We start from the raw sequence: 23,154 nt of genomic DNA on the forward strand, positions 1-23,154 counted from the left end.
CTTTCCTGTACCCCCTTTTAAGGCCCCTATAAGGTGAGCCTTCTCTTTCCTAGGCTGAACAACCCCAACTCTGTCAGGCTATCCTCAGAAGGGAGGTGCTCCAGCCCCCTGATGATCTTCGTGGCCTCCTCTGGACCTGCTTGATCAGGTCTATGTGTTTCTTATGCTGGAGGCCCCAGAGCTGGACACAGTACTCCAGGTGGCGTCTCATGAGGGCAGAGTAGAGGGGGAGAATCACCTCCCTCAACCCGCTGTTCGCGATTCTCTTGATGCAGCCCGGGATGTGATTGGCTTTCTAGGCTGTGAGCGCACGTTGCTGGCTCATAGCCAGTTTTCCATGCATCCCAAGTCCTTCTCCTGAGGGCTGCTCTCAATCCAGTCATTGCCCAGCCTGTATTTGTGCTTGGGATTGCCCCGACCCATGTGCAGGACCTTGCACTTGGCCTTGTTGAACTTGATGAGGTTTTCACAGGCCACCTCTCCAGCCTGTCCAGGTCCCTCTGGTCAGCACATCCCTTTGGTCCAGTGTGTCAACTTCACCACACAGCTTAGTGTCATTGGCAAACTTGCTGACGGTGCACTCGATCTCGCTGTCTACATCTCCAAGAAAGCTGTTAAACAGTGCCAGTCCCAACACTGACCCCTGAGGAACGCCACTCGTCCCTGCTCTCCACTTGGACATTGAGTCTTTGACTGCAGCTCTTTGAGTGTGGCCGTCCAGCCAGCTCCTTATCCCCTGAGTGGTCCATCCATCAAATCCATGTCTCTCCAGTTTAGAGACAAGGGTGTTGTGTGGGACAGTGTCAGATGCTTTGCATTTTTCTTCCTATAGCAATTCTTGTTTTCACATTTTTAACCCTGCCACACTTTCACCCCTTCAGTAACGCAGTCTTAGAACTATCTTTTGCAGTCGCACCATTTTGTGTGCTCATATATGAGCAAAGGAAGACTCAGAGTTCTTGCCCACCCTCAACAAAATAGAGTAAGACTGTTCATAGGAGTGAGAAGTATTTATATTTACTTAGGAACCAACCAGGCAAGCATCTTATTAGACTAGAATCATTAAATAGTTAAGGTTGGAAGAGGCTTCAGGAGGACTGTAGTCTGGTCCCCTGCTCAGACCAAGTTCAGCCATGAGGTCAGTCAAGGTTACTCAGGGTTTTGTAGACAAGATCCTCAAAAACCTTATCTAAGTTGGCCCTTCTGTGGGGATGCTGGAACATCTGATCTGAAGAAGTACCCTCCAACCTGAATTACTGTGATTCAGATTTCCTGTATTCTTCTGTGCTTAAATAGTTGTAGTCTCTGTTAGCCCAAGTGCATATCTGGTTTTAAACTGGTGTTAAAAGTTATCTTCAAGTATAGGTATGGAAAAACCTTCACAGTTTTAAATGTCACATTAATATCTGTAATAATTATTAGTAAAGCACTATAGTTTATGCCTGAATACTGTACCACTTCTTTCTAAGGCATGGCAGGCCTGCAGACAAAAAGGGAAGCTGAGACATCCCAAGGTTAGTTAAACTTTATTTCTTCTTTTCTATTCAAGGTTGGTGACTTCAGTGATGGAGTATTTTATATCCTTAGTAAGGAATTTTTGCTAGTAATCCTTCTTTACAATAGTTACGATTTTTCATAAGTAAACAGAAGTATAGGCTTTGAGAGAACATGAGCCTTTGAATACAGGGCTATTTGAAGGCAGTACCTTATGCGGTCCCTCTCACAGATGGATCAACAGTGGCCAGAGGGTTTGAAATCCAAGCTGAAAACGGAAATTGAGCTGTAATGGAAAGAAGTATTTTTAATATCCATAGGTGTCTTTTAAATTTTTTTTTTAAAGAAACACGCAAATCTCCCTCCCTCCCCCCCCATCCCATCCCTGCCAAAAAAATCCATGAAAGATGGAAGATCTTTGTGTACATCAAGTCACAAAACCACAGTAGAATACACATAACTGCCTTTAGCCGTTCTTATGTGTGTATAATATTTCTCTGCTTCTTTCAGAGCATAGTATGCTTTATGAACACCAGTGTATAACATACACTGAGTTATAATGAGTAGCCAAGATGGCCAGAATCTGTCTGACAAAGTTATGCATCCAGATAAAGAAGTTCTGGTTTTTTTGGAAGAAGCATCCATCTTAAGGTGGATTCTGTACTAGCAACACAGAGGAGTTGGACTTGTGGGCTTATATGAAAAATCTAGATGACCCACAGGTGCACTGGTGGTAACTGAAGTATAGCTTATTAGTCATATATATATAATTGTCCTATATTTTCATACATGTCATGATACTTGATTGATATGACTGCAAGGAAAGCTGTTTAAATTAGATCAAATTCTTCCATTGCTCTATATAACTGTTATTTGTGACTACACAGAAGAATGAGAGAAAGCTTATTACCATTAGAAGAAACTAGCTCCTAACAATTTTTGTCTTTGCATTTTTTTCTCTCGCGTTTGCAGGAAGAGCTTGCATGGGGTCAATCAAATTGTATTCATATCAGGAGGATCAGGGAGGTAAGATGAAATGGGTAATCATGTTTATAAGCAGAAAGACTTAACTTTTTTTATTTTCTACAAATATTAAGATCTTGGATAAGCCTACTGTATTATTATGTATCTATATACATAGATGTATATTTTATTTTTTAAAAATTAATTCTTAGGTTTTGTTTCTTTGGGGGAGGAGAGATGGTTCTATTTAAAGTTGTTGAAGAGTGTCAGGGCTCCCAAGTACAATTTAAATTTAAGACTGATCACACAGACGTTTTATTACCTATGGTCATAGTGAGCAAACATTTGGGCAGCATTTCCCCCTCTGCTCCCCTCCCTTTATCTCTCAAGTGGTTGCAGAGACCTCATTTATATAGAGTTTCAAAGAAAGGAAAGAAGCCAGCAAAATCATTCTAATGTTAGCAAAGCCAGGTGTGCATTCTTGTGAACAATGGACTTATCAGGTCATCGTTTACATGTTAATAAAGCCAAGTACCCATGCCTGGGAAGGGGGATACTCTTTGAGTAGCTTGTTATGCCACAGTTGACACTATGAGGAGATGGCTCTTGGGGGGGTGTCTGTAGGAGTGGCACTCCAGTGTATTATCTTACCTCAGAAGTGGGGGTTGGAAGCAGTCAGACTTCCAGCTTTTAGAGGAAAGGAATTTTCCTTTTGTTAGGATGAACAAAGTGGTGTTAAATTACTACCTTTTTAACATATTTTAAACTTTTTTTTTTAAGAGACCTCCAGTATCACTTGCTAATTCTGTAGGTCCCTCAACTACACTGGTTGTCATGTGACTGCTGCCTGTTGTTATGTCACTTTTGTCTTGTAGCTAGGATAATTTTAAGCAAATACAGTTATATAATGGGGACTGGACTTGAAAATGTGTGGGGCTCTGTTGCTAACATTACTGCAGCAATTAATGAACACTCTGCGTCACAAAGGGCTTCAAGCTTAATATGATATGTTGAGAGGGGAAATAAGTAACACTCCTGAATAACTGTGACTGGCAGAGTATGGCCTTGGCTGTTACTCCAGCAGGTCCTACCTTTGGCATGAGCCATGTAGAGCCTGTGTTCAAAAAGCACAGGGACAAAAAAAAAAAAAAAAAAGAAAAAAAAAAAAGAAAGACTTTTCATAGTAAGCAGCCACAGCCATCTGAATAAGAAACACCAAAGAAACACCAATAGTTCATTAGCTTGTGTGTCTGATGTCAAGGAAAAAAAGACGAGAAAAAGGCAAACTGTGTAAAACTGAAGACCTGAAGGATCAGTCTTACGTGATAGCCTCCTAGGTAGTTGGTGTTCTCTTGGCCCAGTTCCAGATAATGCAAGAAGTTGTGCATGACATAATAGTTAAGGAGTTTAGACTGGATATCTACACTAACACTAAGAAGGTCTAGGGAGGGGGTGTTATTTGTCACACTTTCAGATACTAATTTTATAATTCCTTGTGTGGAAGTAGAGTTGCTGAACTGAGGCAGCCACACAGACTGGTTTCTGATTATGGTAGTTGTCCTATGAGGAAAATAACAGGAGTTTTAGTACACCAGCAGCAGAAAGGAAAATGTGGATGTGAAGCAGTTGAGCAGAATGTGCTTTCCTGCATTTGCTTCACAATTAGTTGGGACAATGATGGCATCCACTGTGTGGCTGGAGGACCAGTGGCTGCCTATGGAAGCTTCTCATAAGTGCTTAGGAATGAAAGCTTTAACAGAGCATGTTCTGCTGCAGGGCATAATTTTGATTTCACTGAAAGTCATCATTGTTGTCTGCTGAACTGAGTGTGCAGCATGTTGGTCACTGCCGCAGTTAGATGCAGAGGATGATGGTTGTTAACATGTTTTTTACCTTTTAAGATACAAACCCAAAATGATTTAAATGGAGAACCAGTATATTGTCTTGTAAAAGGTTATTTCAGTAGTTCTGATTTTGTTTTGTATCGTATATTCATAATATGCTTTGTGACTACAAAATTCTGCTTTATAAAGAGATGTCAGGAAAACTGCTTGAGTCACAGTACTGAAATAATTCTCTGAAGTAGAGATGCTAAGCAGTACATTAGGTGAAATGCATACCTAAAAAGGAAAGAGTTTGCCCACTTATTTAGACTTTCACTAACAGATTTTATTGTAATTTGTGGGCAGTTTTGATCTGTTTAATAGGTAATGTAGCATTCCAATTTCAGGTGGCAGAGTTATATTACAACTTGAAAAAGCGAGTCAGCGCATTTAACATGTATGTTGAAACTGAACCATCTGCTATAGATCAAGAACGTGTATACAAACAACGCTTCTTTTTGCAGGTAATGCTTCATTGACTCTTCAGGGATGAGTCACTTTTTACGAAATTTGTTACTGAATTTTCATATGCTAGTACCGATGAAGTAGTATTACACCTGTGTCTCAAAATTCTCTGTACATTTTGAGATTGCAGGTGAAGAAAAAAGTAATTATTTTTGACAACTTAGAAGGATAACTAATGTTACTTTTAATGGTTCAGAATTCACACTACATTGGTCCTTGGACTTGTCCCTTCACTTCTGACAGTTCATCGAAATAAAACAAAGTCATACTGAGATGAATTAAACTGCATATCTAGACTAATCTTTGTTAAAGTCATAAAAATACTCTGAAGAAGGATGGTCTTTGTTGGAAGGCTAAGAACTAACAGTTTGAAAATGATGTTTTCACTTGTTTTGAGTGCTCTATTTGGACCACCACTATCTTGGTTAGTTACTGGAGGCAGAGGGGCAGGAAATTAGATGTCTTTCAGCTATTTTAACTGTATCAAACTTCCAGTTAAATTTCTTGTTTTATTTGGACTGATAAGTAGTGATCTTATTTTAACAGACCTATTTATCGTTTCAGTGGCAGCTGATTTAACTGTGTAAGCAGTGAACTTTTCAAAGCTGAATTGTTAAGTACTGTAAGGTGTAACATGAAAACTGAACAATTTTCATATAGCTATTTTATGTGAATTTATTTTAACTTGACTCTCTTCTTGAAGTGAGGGCTAATAATTAGTTTTCATAGAGCAAGTCTGCATACAAAAATATTAAAATGTTATAAAGTTGTTCCAGAAGTTGAACTCTTCTCATGAAAATATGTTTTTAAGGATTTGCTTGAGTTAATTTTTAGTCCATAATTACAGTAATTTCTGGAAAGAGACAGGAAAAATATCTTCGTGTGAAGATTTGTTGGTATCTCTCTATGTTGCTAGTGTATCTCTTTTCAAGAAAACTAATATCTGCTGTGTTTTAAATATTTTCTTGATTTCAGGTTGCAATAGCTGGTGCTTTCTATCCAAACTACTTTACTTTTGCAAAATATGATGAAGAGATTGCTGTGAGGTGCCTTGCTGGCAAGGATCCAAAAACCACTGTAATGGTATGTTAAGAAGGTGAATGGCTTAGTAAAGAATCAGGTAGTAAAAATGTGTAGTGTTTGGGTGGTATTTTCAAGTTTTGTTCTGTCCTGGGCAAGGACACAAATAATTATCTACTCTGATCCTCACTTGGTAAGCTGTCTTCTCTCTCATCTCCTTTTCTTTCAATATCTTTTATTTCAATCACTGTGTGGGTGGGCAGTTTTAGAAGAATGAGAGTTGCCTCTATGCATTCGATTCCTAGTCTTGCACAGGCAAACAACTTTCATGAAACTAATAAAAGATTTGAAAAATAGAACTATCAAGGGTACTTTTTAACGAGTGTTTATGAGGTGTCTTGTTGCAACTTTAATGTTACTTTTTTTGTAATCTCCTACTTGATAATGCATGGTGTACATGCTTGTTGCTTTAAGGTTATTCAGGTATTGCCCTTTGCTTTTTATCTTCTTTTAGAAATATTTTTTTATCTGACTGAATAAGTGCAAGTTTGAAATGGCTATGTTGATTTTGCAAAATGGGACAAAATCTAAGCTAGGAAGATGTTTGGTGTATCTGAACAAGGTAAACTGTAAAATAGCCATGACCTGTGCTTAAAGAAAACAAACCTACAAACTAGTGAGCCTCAGAGAATGTGTGTGTTGGCACAACAGAAAATAGATGATAAGGTGGGAAACTCATAAAAGCTCACTGACAAGCAATTTTATTGTGTTGTACTGCTTACCCAAGAAGCTAGTCCTATACTGAAGGAGATGTTGGCATGGCAGTATGTGTACACAAACATATTTATGCATGTTTTTGTATTTTTTAAGATATTATTTAAGGATATGGAAGCAAAATATCAGACCAGACTCAATTTTATGGAATAAAGACAAGATTAGTCTTGCCACAGCAACATTGGTTAAGGTTAAACTGTTAGATTTGAGGAGCTGTTTACTTTTAATGTATGTAACTCTTGATCTACTCATTTATCAACCGCTTGTTATCTTGAAGAAGGAAGAAGTAGCTGCTGTGTCTTAATTAGTGTAAATGACCTTCTTGGGCACAAGTGCTGCAAGTTCCTCAAGCTCTCAATTTGAGAGACTCTTCTTTATAGCCATATGATGTTCCTAATGATATTTGCCAAAGATATAAAAGGCAATTATTCCTCCCACTCTCTGGTCTCTCTAAATCATCTTGCCTTGAGGCAGTTTCTGCAATCTGATTTAGACCATGGTTTTGACCAGATCTTAATACTGTAACTTCAAGGCATATTAAGATTTTCTGAAAATAATCTGTTCTTTCCTGTCTTAAGACTGTAAGAACCAATGAGAAAATAGACAGTTGTGTAGCTCCTGAAAAACAAAGTCCAGAAGTTTGAACTTGCTAGTTAGGAGTTCCGTGATTCTGTATTAAAGCAAGATCTCCTGTGAGAGATGATTGAGTAAGAAAAGCTAGAGAAATGTATATTAATAGTTATGAAACTACAGCCTTAAACTAACACAAATTAATGCTGCTGGAGACTTGCTTTGCTTTTGACTGCATATGCCCTTTTTTTATGTTGGATCTCATCTGCCTCCTGAGTCAGGTGATAAAAGTAGGAGAAAGCTATTCTCTTGCTTTGTAGAGTTAATTTTCGAACTAGTTTATCTTGGAATTTGTGAATTGCATGATGTTTTGTCTTGTTAGCTTGGTCAGACATGTTAAAGTCATAATCCGTTATACTTAACTATATACATCTATAGAATCAACTATACTTAACATTATACAATCCAATATATTTAACTAGAGTGTTATTCTTAACAATGCCTTTGAACAGGTGTTGCAAACTCCAGTAAATTCATCACTTTGTAGTGGTTTTAGGATTAAAATCCAAGAAGAATAACAAAACGTTTAGTTATTCAAATTGGAAGAGACCTCATGATGTCATCTAGTCTGGTGATATGGTCAAAAGCAGGATTAACAATGAATTCAGACCATGTTGCTTAGGTCTTCATCCACTTAGGTTTGGAGAAAGGTCTGAGGATGGAGAGTCTGCAACTTCCCCTGGGATCCCACCTACCAGGTCCCAGAATAAATCAAAACTGTGCTGTCGTAAACTTCAGGATGTGTATTCTGCTACTTGTCTTCCTCGTTCTTCTCAAAATCTTGAGCTCCCCTGTTTCTGGTTGCTCTGGCCCAGGTTGCTGTTGATTATCACTTCCATAACAAGTTCTACGTTGTTTGCTAAATAGCAGATCCAGAAGAGCCCAGTTTGGCTCATGACTTGTGTTAAGAATTTACTTTCAACACCTTTCAGAAATGTAGGAGCTTGTGTCCTGCCCTCCTAGCAGTTTATCAGGGAGCTTATTGCCTCCCTCCAAAATTCATGGTCTGCGAGACCTCTGCAAGTTGTCTAAAGATAATCTGCTTCATTCCTGACTGATGCTCTGTTACAAATTCCTACCTCAGTGTTACCCTTACTGACCTCTTCTCTTACCCTGACCCACAAGAGCTGGGTTGTCCCATTGTCTGCTCCGTGTAAGAGCACCTCACATTTGAGCTACTACTACACACAGGGAAGACCAGGAGGTTGGTCTTTGTCATCCCTAAGAAGCGTGTATTCATCCATAAGTGGTCGCCAGTTGTGCGAGCTGTCCCGCCATACCTCAGTAATTCAGTACAGGGTGGTTCTGCCAGGACGTGCAGGGCTGTGGCTCCTGTTTCCCAGGCTGTGCACACTGCCTGGTTCCCAGTGGTGGGCTGGGAAGCATAGCAATCTGTTGCTTTTCTGTTACGAGCAAAAAGAGGGATGATAGACAGCTTCTGGGAACAATTATCAAAGAAATATATATAATTATAAATAAAGCTTCATTTATAGTTAAGAAAAAGAGAACATTTATCTACTGGTTTGAGGCAGCAGGGCAGCCTGATTTTACTGTCTTTTGAGATTTCTGAATACAGTATATAATGGTTTTGGAATTTGTTGAGATTTAGATTGTGTATCACTTGCAGCTCAAGTGAAGGAGGAAGCTGACTTATTTAGGTGAACTTAATACATTAAAATAACTGAATGTATCAAAATTTAACTTCTTAACAGCTGAAGAATATTCCTCCCTATGGATATCTATACCATAAAGAGCTGCAGTCACTATTTAGACAGTGTGGGCAGGTAAAATCTATTGCCTATGATGGATCAAAGTAAGTAAAAAATACTTCTAATTATTCTGACTTTCTCATGTTCTCAGTCATGAATCTAGTAATCAATTTCTTTCTTTGGCAAGGGTGCACTGACAAAATGAAGTTTTTCTTCTCATCTCTTTGAAAATCAGCAATTTATTTTTAATGTCTTGGCCAGAGTAAGAAAAGTGGTTCTGAAGTTTGATACACATTGGCTGGAATAACATTAGATAAACTAGCTGTGTTAGAGACTGCCCTCTGTTTTGTCTCTTCTGTTGTCTTAACAGTGGACCTTAACTGCAACGATCTGGTTTATTTCTAACTTGTATACTGAATGTAGCTCACTTGTACAGTCAGGTGACTTTGCACAAAATACATGTGACTGGCTGGTTTAGCAAATCATCTGGCTAACTTTGGACTGCCCAAAGTTGAATTCATGTAGCTCTTTTGTGCCTTTTCCAATTTTAAATTATTTTCTTATTCATATTTATTTTCACATGCTTTGTATTAAATATGCTCAGTAAATTTGGTATGTGCTTGTGAGAATGTTAGAAAGTTTTCTTATAACCATCACAATAATTAAAGCTTGAAGTTGCATAAGAACAGTAAGCAAAGCCCATGAGGAATTTACTTTTTACTGTTTGCTGGCCTGCTAAGATAAAGACAGGGAGAAGAAATTATGGCTTTTGTGGGTTTTTTTGTTGGGTTTTGATTACTCATCAAGTATTTATTGCAATTTTATTTGGTGGGGATTTTTGTACAGGGCGTTTGTGGAGTTCTTCCGTAACCCAATGGAGGGCTTTAAGATTCTTCCTGCAGTGTACCTGTCAGTCAAGATGTCACAGCTGAAAATTCCTCTTGAACTGAACATTCATTATCCGGATGATATCGAAAGGCAATTGCAAGATGTTAGAGTTGCAAGTGTGAAATCTCCAAGGTAATTGTACTGCATATGGAAAATAGATTTCTTTGAAGTGAAATGAAGTTTGCTGGACTCAATGGGTATCTCCTTGGAAGTGTCACCAAGGAAGACAGGTTATGTTCAGAAAACAGATGTGTAAGCTTTGTATAAGCAGAATGTTTTTGCAGGACTAGAAATAACATGATTGTCTTCGATATTTCTTTATAGTTAAAGGTGTTATACTGCTTAAGTATATATATTTACTGTCTTTTTTTTTTTTTTAAGGTTCTAGTGCATTTGCCTTCGGCATATGGACATGTGGATATATACGCTAATTTCTGTTCATGCTAGAGACAATGTGGGGATTGCTAGAACCAAAATAAATAAGGAGTGGCATTTGGGGACATGAAGGGAGAGAGGACAAGTGTAACACAGAAACTGGGGTGAATATAACAACATAAGGTTGGAAGGCATAATAGAAAGTGTTGATGAGGAAACCAATGTAGTGAGTCTCTTTGGTCTGCCCCTGCTTTTGCTAGAAAAATCTGGCATGTGGGTTTCATTGTTACTATATGCTGTCTGTGATTCTCACCTTCAGGTCATACCAGCAACTTTCTGAAAGGGTAATCTGCCTAGCTCCTGATTGGTCTGCAGCCATTTTAATATTTTAAAATAAGAAATCTAAAATAGGAAGGCAGGAATGAACTGGAAAGGTTGAGGTGCAGGTGAACGCTTCCGGTTGATTGTACTTAGATTTTAATAAAACATTTTAGCAGTTTCACTGCCCATAACAGCACTTCAAATCTTTGTGAAAATTAATTCTGGAGGGACTCAAGAAAGAAGTCTCCTAGGCTGAAAGACTAATATTAAAGTTCTTAACTTTTGTCAGGTAAAAGAAATATTATATAATATTTTTAAAAAAAGATGTGCTGAATTTATCTTTGCACTGCAGTGTACTCAATTTATTAAAAAAAAAAAACTGTTTAGAAGGCATGCCATAGCAAAAAGCCTCACTATTTCACCTTAATTATTTGAATTTCTAAAAAAATTGATGGCACAGTTGCATCTTGATATGTATCTTCCTGTGTTTGGTCATAATGGAATTCAAACAGTTTCTCTGTAGTATTTTGGTTCTGCGTGGTCATTTTACTTTCTAATTGAATTCATATGTTTCTAAATAGAAGTCATTGAGTACATAAATGTGCCCTAGGGACACTTTGGGAAGCAAATGAAAGCAAAAAAATTGAACTCTTTCTGCTTCTGAGTAAAGTATTCAGCATCTTTATCATGTAAACTTTTCAGAGTAAATGTGGACTGTCAGAACCAGACAGTGGAGCCTGTGGAAATCTCATTTGGTACTCCACAACAATCAAAGATGTTCCCAGATCATCTTCTGTCCATCAAGATAACAGAGGTAGGAATGTTCTACATCTGAAGTAAGTCATATCTCATAATCATTACCTAGATAACTTTGAAGAGATTAATATCTGACAGGCTTAAATTAAAATAATATTTTCAGCACAGAGGTATCCTAAGAGATACAGAGAATATTCTTGGTCTGTATATTAGTAGTTCTTAGTAAAACAGTACTTGCACTTGAGAAAAATTGTGGGATTCACTGGCAGTAAATGTTAGCTGGAAGTAGGCATAGATGGGAACAGGACTAATGGGAGAGATAAAACACTTGTGTACACTATAGAAATAAGAATTGTGTTTGAGCTATTTACTGTGTATATATAAATATTTCTGAATTCTGAAGCTGAGAGTTTTTTATCATGGGTTTAACTATCTCATCAAATTGCTTAATAGCAAGCAATATACATATATATATGGTGCTGAATTAAAAATAATAATAAAAAATACCATAACCACTGAGCTAGTGGAAATTATAGGCTGAAGTATTAAAACAGCTCTTGATAGTAATGACATGTTTTGCAAGTGCAGAAAAGAGTATTTGCTTCGTTTAATTCAGCTGAGTCTCTTGGATTAAGAATGTTCATGTTTTTGATCAGACACATTTCAATCATTTAGTTATCTGTGCTACTTCTGTTTAGTACATCAGTTTTAATGATCGTATGTGTTTTAAATAAAGATTTTTTTTTTATTGCAAGCATTCAACATAAGATCAGAAATGTTACATGAGTTCAGTAAGCCATTTGAAAAGATGACTTATTCAATTTGATTTAAAGAGTGGTGTGTTCTTTTCAGTTTCCTAGAGTATGGCTAGTCATAACAGTAACAATGCTGGTTTGCAATGGAGCTAACTGGTATTCTTTCACTAATAAGAAAAGTGCACCGTATCTGTATGTAGCAGTCTAATCAACTGTATATTTTCTGTATGTTGATTTGGCTTAGAAAAATGGAAGCACTCTTTTCTTAATTTTCTGTATTTTAGTAATGCTTATATCAGGGTCTATTTAGATGGAAAGTGTATTGCAGTTGCACAGCAAATCAACACTTTAAAATTACATCTAATTATGGAGAGAGAAATGCTTCACTGCATTATGGCAGCATGAGAACATTTCAGTGTCAGTAGAAGTGATTTCATGTATACTGCTCAGATGTGTTTTTGATGTAGAAGAATAATATGAAATATGATATTGTCTAATTTTGATGCTTTCAGATAGTAGAAGTTGGACACTTCTGGGGTTATAGAATAGAAGAAGAAAATATGACTGCACTGCAGGCTCTAGCTGCTGAAATTGACCACTACAACCTGGTGGATGAGCTAATGTCTCCATGTCCAGGGTTGGTTTGTCTGGCACCACTCACTCACTTGGAAGGCAGAGGATATGGTAGAGCTCGTATTCTGTATGTTTGTGGAGATTTTGCTGAGGTACAGTAATTTGTCATATTGAGTTGGTAAGATATAATTGGGTTAATAAACTTTTTTTTTTAAACAAAGCTCTGTGTTCATGATACTTACAAATATTCCAGTAAAGAAACCTGTAGAACTAGAACTGAAATAAAACCTTAATAGAATGTTGCCAGAATAGATGAGAATTAGTTTTTTTCCAGAACACAGGAGTTTTTTCATATCAAGTCTATTGTTGATACAGTAGTGCCTTGTATGCTGAAGGAGAGCGAAGCAAAATAAAGACTAAAACCTCCAGTAACTTTGAAAACATGGTGAGAAATGCCTGGATCAGAGTCTAGTGCTGTATTGCTGGCAGCAGCCCCGTCACTTCTTCTTCACAGATACACTGGGGTCCATTTGAAAATTAAGTTTCTTGCCCCCACTGTACTGACAGTTTTCAGTCATTCATGGCCAGTTCGTCTAAGCTCGTTCTTCTTGCCTGTGTTTCTTCCCCTGGTTTACATAGTTTTTCTTCCTTTCCTCCTCTTTCTCCTCCCCTCCAGTTTCTTGTCAGTCTTCTTCCTGGACTCTGTTTTGCTAATTGAAGCAAGCTGCATGCTTTCTCACCTCACATACTGTCATTGACTCTGTGTTCATCTGGTCTCCATCTCGCTCCTCTGGTTTGCTTTGACCTCTGTTTCCTGAAGCAGAATTATGCATGCTCCTATATTTACAGTTCTGCCTTTGCTTATTCAATGATACTACTACTATTCCTCTTCCAACGCAGTTTCTCCTCTGCATTCAAAACCACTTCATGAAGCAGATGCCACATTTGCCTTTTCATAGCTTTTTTGCATGGGTCACCTCTTGTCATTTTATACTCAGCTCTGTCTTCTTGGTAATTTCCAACAAAGTAGAATTTATAAATAATATTGGAGCAGAAATTGTTAAAATTTCAAAGGAGCTTTTACTTCAAACCATTTGGTTTTCCCAATGCCTGTGGAGTTCTCAGGTCCATTCAGTGTGATTTTTTTTTTTTGTTTGTTTGTTTTTGTTGTTAGGGGTTTTTTTGTATCAATGTTTATGTTACTGAGTTCTCTATCATCAGCCAATTCATCAGAACATTTTGGCTTTTTTGTGCCGGGATCAGTAATGGAAATTAGTGCCGCAGTTCAGGACTGGTATTCATTTTTCAAGCCAATACTTTTCAGTAGTTAAGGACAGATTTTTTTTTTTTTATTTTTTCTTAAGATTGGCCTTTGCACAGTCCCCTCCTCTTTTGCCTGTCTTGATTTTTTTTTTTTTTTTTTTTTTAAACATAGCTGGGTGTCACCTCTATTGGGTAAATACTGAGCATTGTCATCTGTTTAAAGTCATGGAAGACTAATGAATTACAGTGGTAATTTAATTGTTTTCTCTTCTGTATTTTTAAACAGCCACTGAATCAATGTTAACATTTGCTTGTTTAAAAGCAGTTACTAGGTAGTATCACCGTTAAGAAGTAAGGTTATACAGATTTAATTGTGGGGAGAGAATTAGAGCCTTTTGGATAAATTTATCTTTTCTAGATATATCAGATTATTTGTGATACTAGTGGATGTTTTAAATCAAGGAATTAAATAATAGATGTGGTAAAATTTGACCTGTTGTCTTTGATAGGACTTCATTTGCCTGTTTTCCAGACTGTGAATTTGCTTCTATTTCGCTTGATAAAATTGTGTTGTACTGTAATTATTAAACTTAGGTTGTTTCTTTCCTTGCAACTAAAAGTAGCACTTCTAATGTTGTGGAATCTCTGCAGATGCTCTTGATTCTTTTTCTAGGTCTTTTTTGTGGATTATGGCAATAGATCAAAAGTGCCTTTAAAGAAATTAAAAGACATTCCAAGCTGTCTTCAAGAGCTTCCTTTCCAGGTAGGGGTGATGCTGTTTGCTTCTGCTTAATAGATTATTTTCATGTCTGGTCTGGCAAAGAGGTGTACTTCAAATCATAATGCTTTTCTTAATAATAATGAAGTAACATGTATTTTGCTAATGGGAGTAACTATAAATCACCTTCACTAATAGGTGGGTAAATGTTTTCCACAGATGTGTATGTGTAGAGCAGTAATTCTTGTTTGTAAGTGAATTGCATTGTATTTAATTGTAGAGAAATCTCATCCAGCCTTTTGTTTTTGCTAGAGAGGAGAGGGAAAAAAAAAAAAAAAACAAACGCCTGAACTTGCTGCCTGACTGGATATTAAAAACATTTTTTGTATTCATTTTTCTTTAACTGAATGTTTGAACTAGTTCTGTTTCTGTGAGGCAACATAGTGGGATCTGTCTCCCCCAGGGGAAGTGGAGAGGAAATTGCTCTAACAGCTGCCTGTTGCGGCTCCTTGCTTTTGGTTATCAGTTTCTTTGCTGTCCATCAGTTCTGTGAGAAACAGAACTTCTCACTAGGAGAAGAATGTTGTTGTGGTTCCTCTATTGCCTGTTTATATACAAAAATCAGAAGTAACAGGCTGAGCAGTAGTAGATCAGCTCTGCTTCAATGCGCAGAACCTCTGATAAAATGACAGAGGTTTATACAGCCTAGAAAACAGTCCGAAGAGGAGAAGCTATCAGTGACTAGTTTAATCTATTGTTCTTTACTTAAATCTAGCTGCTCCTACTACAGATCAGCGGTAGCATAGGATCTCTTGTCTGCAAGACACAAGTCTGCATTGGCATGTATCATGTGTAGTTACTGCACAGAGTATTTTTGCTCCATCAAAGCTGCAGGTCTGCTATTTCTTACAGGACAAATACATAAGAGATACCCGATCTAAATTTTACAAAGCTAGAGGTCTCTGGTTTTGCTTTGAGCTGCTTTTCTATTCTTTGAACTACTGACTTTACTTGGATCTTTTCAGACAGAACTCTTGATAATTAAATGTTCTGTAACACAAATCTGAGGGACTTTATAGCTAGTTCTTCAGAAAAATAATTCTCATGAGCTGTATTTACAAATAAAATAACTAGACTTCAAGTGAAATTCATCTTTTCCGTCCTCATTTGGATATTTTTAAGCTAACTGAAGCAGTTGTATCATACCATCTTTATTCTCTGAACTCTTTAATGATGAAAATGAGAACTGAACGAGCAGAAGTATGATTTTATTTTATTCATCTCTTCATAGTATTAGATCTTGATAGGGTTCATTTTATTTGGTTTTCTTTTATAATTGATTTTTAAAAAATAAGTAGAATTAATTTTGTCAAGAAGCACCCTTTTTTTGGGTTTTCTTCAGATGTATTAAAGGGAAATGTATTTCTTCTTCAGGCCTAATCTTTTAATGACCCAGCTAGAAAAAAAATAGGGTTTCTGTTGTAAACTCATTCGAAGACATAATTACAGATAGTGATTGTGGAAAGGGGTTAAATCAGAACTTAATTACTCGTGCCTGCCAGGAACAGAATAGCTGTGGTGGTCTTGCCAAGTTTTCTGTTACCCTTGTTGAAAAGAACTGTGGAGTGTAAAGTTTTTTCCAGAGAAGACATCTCTGCACTCAGAAGATTTTAATATGGATGATGAAGTAATAGTGAATTAGATTTTTTTCGTGCTTGTTTTCTCTGATTCATTAGCAGCTATGTACAATATTGAAGTGACGTGAGATGCAATGTGTAGCTGCACTGGCAATGACGGAATAGGAATGAAGCCATTAGCTTCACAGAAGTCCTAAAAATTAACATAAGCCACTGCAATAATTACCAAGTCATTTATAGCCATTAATTAAAACAGTTTGTTGAGAAAATGAAAGATTTTCATGTTGATTGTCTACTCAGGCAAGCCTTGTTTTCATTGTTTTTGCTCTAGGCTTTAGAATTCAAGATGTCCAAGATGCGTCCATCTGCAAAATCTCTTGTATGTGGGGAACGGTGGAGTTACAGTGCTAACCAGAGATTTGCCTCACTAGTAAATGGCTACCCAATTCTTGTGAAGGTGTATTCAGTTGTGTGTAGTGTTCTCCATGTGGATGTTTTCCATTACTTGGAGTGCAAAGAGCTTGTGAATATTCGAGATGTGCTTATTGAAGAATGTTACGCTGAACTAGCAGAAGAATCATACGAATCACGAGTATGTATTGAGTAATCTGCTTCTACTTTTCTTATACTCATTTATTTCATCTCAATTTGTCTGAAGTCCTGAGAAGTTGAGATGAAGTCTTGACTAATGCCATGGGATTAGGCAAGATCAGTACTTGAATGGGACAGTATATTTTTATGTGTGTGCATAATTCATATTGATCTGTTGGCCAAAAGAATTGCTGCTTTGAAATGCTTTTTGAAAGAGGTGCTTTCCAGGAGATAATTGCATCAGTTGAACTGCACTGTTTTTTAAACTTTGAAAAAATGTAACTGTTTCATAGTTTTACCTGTCTTCCATTTTTATGTTTTATATAATCTGAAAGCTAAGAACATTGTCTTCTGTATTTGTATGTGAGTATGCATGTTCTTTGAGTATGGCCTTTTTAAAAAAAATTTCTGAAAAACATAGCTGTTTCATGGTTTTAACATTCTTCCATTACTACATAGCAAAGCCATGATTTGCTCAATGGATTATTTTTGGACCAAGGAAATAAAGAGGAAGTGCCTGTATCTTCAAGAAAGGAAGAAAAGTATCTCATTGAAAAATTGTTAAACTGGCTTTCTGACAATAAATCTGATACACCAACCCATAAGGTAACTTCAGTGGTGATTTTGGTATATCATTACATGACCCCGCTTCTCACATTATTAGAATGGAGATGAAGACTGAAAGTACCTTTAGTAATCAGAGCATACTTGATGCCTTCCATAGTGCATTCTACTTTCTGGTGGTAGAAGGCTGTAATGTGACCAGCATTGCAGACTAGTCTACTGCAGCTTTTAACAGAGTTTTGAAGTATAGCCTAAGAGCTCAGCAAACCAACTCTTCTAACACGTTCTAAGGCAGCACTTCGAACCACTAAAGAATGAAGATAAAATTGAAAAACTGCACACAATGTTTCTACACATAGTAGTCTTCATTATGTAAGCTACAGCAAAAAGCAAGATTTACAACCCTATCATTTTTTTAGAAAATTTAAATACGGTTTTTACTATGTAGTGTTTCATTCATTCTCAGCTAGTGATAGGTAAGCAGCTAGGAAAGGTGATGCAGTGAACACTCCCGTAACTAATAATTAAACACTAGGTGTTTAATTCTGAGTTTGGAACTGGCAGTGGAAGATTCTTATGTATTTTGAGATACCAAGTCACTACTAAGTTGGAATATAAAACATGATAATGTGTGTCCTGTTCAGCATTCTGATTACAAGTTAAGCCTGGTTTACATTATAGTTTGTTTCACATTTCAGACCTGACAGAATTTCAGGGTTTAAAGCACCTCATCATGCTCTGTTTACCCACAGGAGCAATCCTGTTTAGGTACTCGCTTTCATGAAGTGAGATATTTTCAAGATTAAAGACTTGCTCATGTAAACAAAAATATCCCTTATTTTGTGACTTGCTCATGTAAACAAAAATATCCCTTATTTTGTTACATGCTCTATGAAGTCTCAACTTGTGTTTTTTAAGCCAGAGGAAAGTTGTGAATCCCCAGCACCTGTGAAAATACATTATTTTTGTTTAGGTCCCTCAACAAGCAAGCTTGCTTTAGATGGTGAAATGAAAATGCTGTTTATGAATTTATCAATTCAATGTTGCTCTGTACATGCTGAAATGTATTTTGGTTTTCGTTTATAAAGGATTTTGATTTGGAGATCGAGGTGCTTGCTAACTAGAATATAATCTGTTCTCTCTTATTGAAGGTAAAAGTTTTGGGCCCATTCAGTCCTTATGAGGTGAAATGCTACAGTATGACTAGAGTATCCCGGTTCAGGTATGAGAAGACTTTTACTGTGAAATATAGGCACATTCTCAGCTGTTATTTTTGATAAATGGGCAAAAAATACCCTAGTTAACTCTTACAGATTTTTACAGAACTTTTCTTCATTGAAAAGACTGAAGTAGTCAGGCCTGAATTGCATTAATATGCATGCTATTGCTATGTAAAATTTCAAGAATAGTTTTATTAAAGGTGCTTTGATGACTTACACAGAGATTATTTACTAACCATCATATACATCTGCTAAATGGTATTCAGGTAATCTTCAGGCAGTAATTGCTGTCCATTGAGGTTGCATTGTGAATTTATAATAATTCTTTTTTTACATGTTCGTATGGTTTTTGTTTTTTAATGTTGAAAATATTCCATATTTCCTCTGCAGAGGTACTTTAATACCAAAGGAAAGCATAAACTCTGTTGTTGTTAATGATACTCCAGAAGATCCCTTTCAGCAGTTGTTGGTCGCTGCTTCTTTATCAACAAATGAAACTGGTAATGCTTAATAAAAATGTTGCGACAGTTTCTTGAGACTTATTTTTACATGAATAGAGTCTACAAGTAAATATGTCACTGTAGTTCTATGTTACATCTTTTTGAGTCTTCATTAGATGCTCCTTTAGATTTTTTTTTTTTTTTTTTTTTTTTTTTAATGACAGGATCTACTGTGATTTTAGATGAAACATCTTTAATGCCTCCTATTCCTGGCCTGCTTGCACTCCTCAGCATGCTGTTTGCTCCTGCTATAGAACTCAGGTATTCACATGTTTTAAAAAGCGCTGGTTCTTTTATTTTTAGGACCCTCACTAATTGGTGACAGATTTATTTTTTTATACTAAATGCTGAAAGCAGAACAATTATCTTCCTGTTTATGTAATTCTTGTATCTTTTATCATTTTAGTATAGTATGGAGCTAAGATAACTTGTTTCATGTACTTCTGAAATGGTGCTGCAGGCTCTACCTTCATGATAAGGCAATACAAAACAACAGTTCCTGACAGTTGTGCTGGAAGCCTAGGAAGGTGAACTGTAGAATGGGGCAAGTTTCAGATCTGTGTGAGGAAAGGAACTTGCGGGAATTTTGTGAAAAGCTGAGTTCCAGCAGTTGCGTTACTGTTGTGTTTTGTTTAAAATCTTGTATCTGTAGCCTGTCATTTCAAAATAGTGAAGCTAGCTTTCCTTAATTGAAGTTTCATTTTGTATATGTATGATTTTCTTTTTAAGTTTTCATAACCAGAACTTTAGTTTTGTTTCATCACTATATTTAAAAAACCAGTATGACTAGTTGTGAATGCCTCTCAATTGTTCTAGCTTCTTTAAAACACCTGTATCTTACTTGGCATGGTTTAGACAAATTCATTTACATCTGTCTTCATACAAGTTCAGTTTCTTCATTTCTAGGCAAGACCATTTTCTTTCCTTTTCATATAGGGTTCATAAAAGTGGGAAGTATTTTACTGGTGTTCTGTGTGGTTTGGGTTGGAGTCAGACTTGTGAGGCTCCACTGCTTCCAGAAAATGACATGGAGCTGACGTTTGATGTGCGTTTTGGAGTGGAAGACATAACAGAGGTAAAACCTGCATAAGAATTTTCACTATAGTAGGAATTAAGTAGAATGCAGTGCATCAGAGCTTGTTAACTCCTAGAGTTACTAAGGAAACTTGTTTTAAGCTGTGGTGTTTGGGATTTATTTTAGTGTACTACCTGTTTATAACCTTGGATTCTTACCAGAAAAAAGTTACCCCCTCCATACATTTTGAATAAAATATTATAGAACAATACATTGTACACTTTTCAAAACAAGCATCTGTTTTGAACTAATCAGATGTCAGTACTTGTTAGTTACATTCTTAGGATTATTGTGATTTTTACTATCAGCCTAGCATTACTGCTTTGCAATCTTCAGTTTGATTTTACAGCTCTTATAAGTCATCTGTATCAAGCTACTTCTCTCAGAGCAGATCAATCAATCAAACAGTAAAAAGCCTTGTATTCCTCATTACAGCCTTTCTGCTTGTAGACAGAGATCTGTCAGAGGGAAGCATGTGTATATACACTCATGCAGGACAGGGAGTATATTTGACTTGTGCTTCAGACTTGACATGTGCTTTAGACAGTGAAGGACCTCACGTGCACTGATTAATTCTGTGTACAGGGCAGGTACATTAGGTGATAATCAGTCATTTCTAGAGGCTTTTTAAGGACACAGTGGACATGCTGGTGCGCATATCTGTGAGCTGTTGTTTCCTGAAAGCACTTGGCATGTGTGGTGTCTGCATTCACGACACCTTAGCCAGAATGGTGACACCAAGCTGTTGTGCATGGCAAAATTATGGGCAGATAGAGAAAAGCCTTAAAACTTTTACAGAAAGAATCCAGGCAAGTAATTGCCTGTGTGTTTTATGGTATAATCTGAGTAACCTTGAAGATTGTGATATCAAGTGACTGAACGTTAATGTCTTAGACCAGCAGCGGTGCATCTGGAGGAAGAAGTGATTCTAAAGCTTCAGAAGTTTTTGCTTATGTTAATAATCTTCCAGTTGAGGTTTGGTGCTATGGGTGCTATGACCACCTTTATATAGTATAATACAGAAGTAGTGCTGGTTTAGAGAGCTTTACATTCTGTCACTGGTATTTTTGCAGATAAACATCCTAAGGACAGCCATTAATAAGTTGCTCTGTGAATGTGCAGTGTATTCTGGACAAGAGAGAATGACACAGCTGCAGGAAGACATTCGTCAGAAACTTCTATGGTAATAATTTTGTAGAAATAAGATCTTCTGTTTCACAGTCTCAGCAAAAACAAAATAAATGATTGCTTGAAGCATAGCTCAGATTAGGCTTTCGGGAAATAATATATGTTCTCATTTAATGATGCATTTCATTTACTTTGTTTATTTATAAAGCAGTATGCTCAACAACTTTAGACTTCTTGTGGAAGCACTGGTTCTTCAGGGAAGCCTGATCGCTTAAGAGTCATAAAACCTAGACTGTAAAACCTGTTCTACAGGATACCAGTTCTGATGTGTCTTTGCTTTGTGCACCCGGGACAAAGCTAATAAGGTCCTATGGCATAAGAATGCAGAAGGATTTAGAATTCTTTCTCCCTATACATCAAGTTTGAATTGTGTGTGCTGCTCTTCCTCCTTCAACAGACTTGTGTAGGTTAGGTGTTGGCTGGAAGTCCCAGGATAATTTATGAATTGAAATAAGGCCACCTGCCTTTTTTTCCAGCAGGCCTCTCTGCTTCTCGTAACTGAAGGAGTGATTCTGAAAAGATGGTTGTGAGTCAGTGCAGTCAGTCTAAGAAGTTTTTCGGCTTGTGGTGTGTGGGAAGTGTTCAGAGGAATGAGTTCAGTGAAGTGTCCCTGTAACAGTTTCTAATGTCTGCTGCTGCTGAGCATGCTGTGAAAAAATCTTCCCCTGTTTGTAAATGCCATGCACGTTCTAGTCCTGTCTATATCATCAGTAGATTTTTCTCATCCTTTTACCTGTCTCTGTACTGAACAGATTTTTAAAAGACCTCTGGCTCAGCCTTGAGTTAAGAGTTACGTTATGCTCTCTAGTATTAGCCTCATCTCTAGGAAGTGTGACCTTTTTTACAAATAGAGCTTTTCTAAAGTAACCATATGCCAAAGTGAGGCAGTTCCTCATGCTGATAAAGATCAGAAGCTTGTAAGCTTAGCTGCCCTTACCCTAGGTTATCAAAATGATTATCAGAGCAGCTGTTTATGCTGAGCTTTCAGGTGTTTCTTGTTTTCAAATGTACCTGAACTGTTGATTGTTTTATTCTTCCCATCTGTAAAAAAACCCTATTACATTACCTTTAGTTGAAAGCAAGTACCCATACTTCTTATTTCCAAAACTTGAAAGAAGATTCTGTGTGATGCATTTTATAATAAATTAACAAGTGTGTGGGAATCATCCTTACCTTTTGAGGTACTGTAAATTATAAGAGCATAAACAATTGCCAGAAGTTGTGGAGATACCTGTTATATGTTAGCTGACCAGCAGACATGTTGGATATGACAGGGGAACAAGGTGACTATTGTTGGCTTGGGCACTACACTGTGCATGCCACCAGTGGGTCAGATGCTCTTCTCTCTGCGACGTGGTAGTTTCCAGCCAGCTGCTGCAGTGGGTTGTGTGAGCCTCCAGAAAGTGGTGGGACAGCTTCACAAAGGCCATACATACCTCAGGGCTGGTGCTGCTTGCGCTTGGAAACTTCAGGAGCACCAGTACAAGGCTGACAGCAAACTCTTCACATTTCACATCTGCAAAATTCTTAGTAAAATAACAGGTGTCAAGCATACTGCTGATGCAATGTTTAATGTCCTCTTTGTGTCCAAGTACCTCAGAGCAGTTGGTGGCTGCATTGCCTTTGGACACTGCCGTGTGGTACCATGTTTAGACTTCAAAGCTGAATGAAGTTTGATTGCATGATTCATGTGGTAACAAGCGTAGGGAGAAGTCAAGGAAAGTGGATAGGCAGAAAGAAGCAAAACCACAAAACCCTTCTGGAGGTGACTGTGACAGTAACAGGAGCTCAT

At 37.2% G+C, this 23,154-nt stretch overlaps 1 protein-coding gene across 1 annotated transcript in view; it reads left to right on the top strand.

The window, feature by feature from the left end:
* TDRD9 (tudor domain containing 9) overlaps nucleotides 1–23,154 on the top strand; it is a 69,505-nt gene that overhangs the window by 43,014 nt on the left and 3,337 nt on the right. The window contains exons 19-34 of the mRNA XM_074908766.1: nucleotides 1,470–1,514; nucleotides 2,467–2,520; nucleotides 4,688–4,804; nucleotides 5,781–5,888; nucleotides 8,942–9,042; nucleotides 9,785–9,958; nucleotides 11,225–11,336; nucleotides 12,546–12,758; nucleotides 14,543–14,632; nucleotides 16,556–16,816; nucleotides 17,275–17,421; nucleotides 18,531–18,601; nucleotides 18,990–19,099; nucleotides 19,264–19,360; nucleotides 20,036–20,174; nucleotides 21,248–21,357. Coding sequence (XP_074764867.1) covers nucleotides 1,470–1,514; nucleotides 2,467–2,520; nucleotides 4,688–4,804; nucleotides 5,781–5,888; nucleotides 8,942–9,042; nucleotides 9,785–9,958; nucleotides 11,225–11,336; nucleotides 12,546–12,758; nucleotides 14,543–14,632; nucleotides 16,556–16,816; nucleotides 17,275–17,421; nucleotides 18,531–18,601; nucleotides 18,990–19,099; nucleotides 19,264–19,360; nucleotides 20,036–20,174; nucleotides 21,248–21,357 — 1,949 coding nt within the window. The remainder of the gene's footprint in view (nucleotides 1–1,469; nucleotides 1,515–2,466; nucleotides 2,521–4,687; nucleotides 4,805–5,780; nucleotides 5,889–8,941; nucleotides 9,043–9,784; nucleotides 9,959–11,224; nucleotides 11,337–12,545; nucleotides 12,759–14,542; nucleotides 14,633–16,555; nucleotides 16,817–17,274; nucleotides 17,422–18,530; nucleotides 18,602–18,989; nucleotides 19,100–19,263; nucleotides 19,361–20,035; nucleotides 20,175–21,247; nucleotides 21,358–23,154) is intronic.

This window comes from Athene noctua, chromosome 6, assembly GCF_965140245.1.
Source record: "Athene noctua chromosome 6, bAthNoc1.hap1.1, whole genome shotgun sequence".
Lineage (NCBI taxonomy): Eukaryota > Metazoa > Chordata > Aves > Strigiformes > Strigidae > Athene > Athene noctua.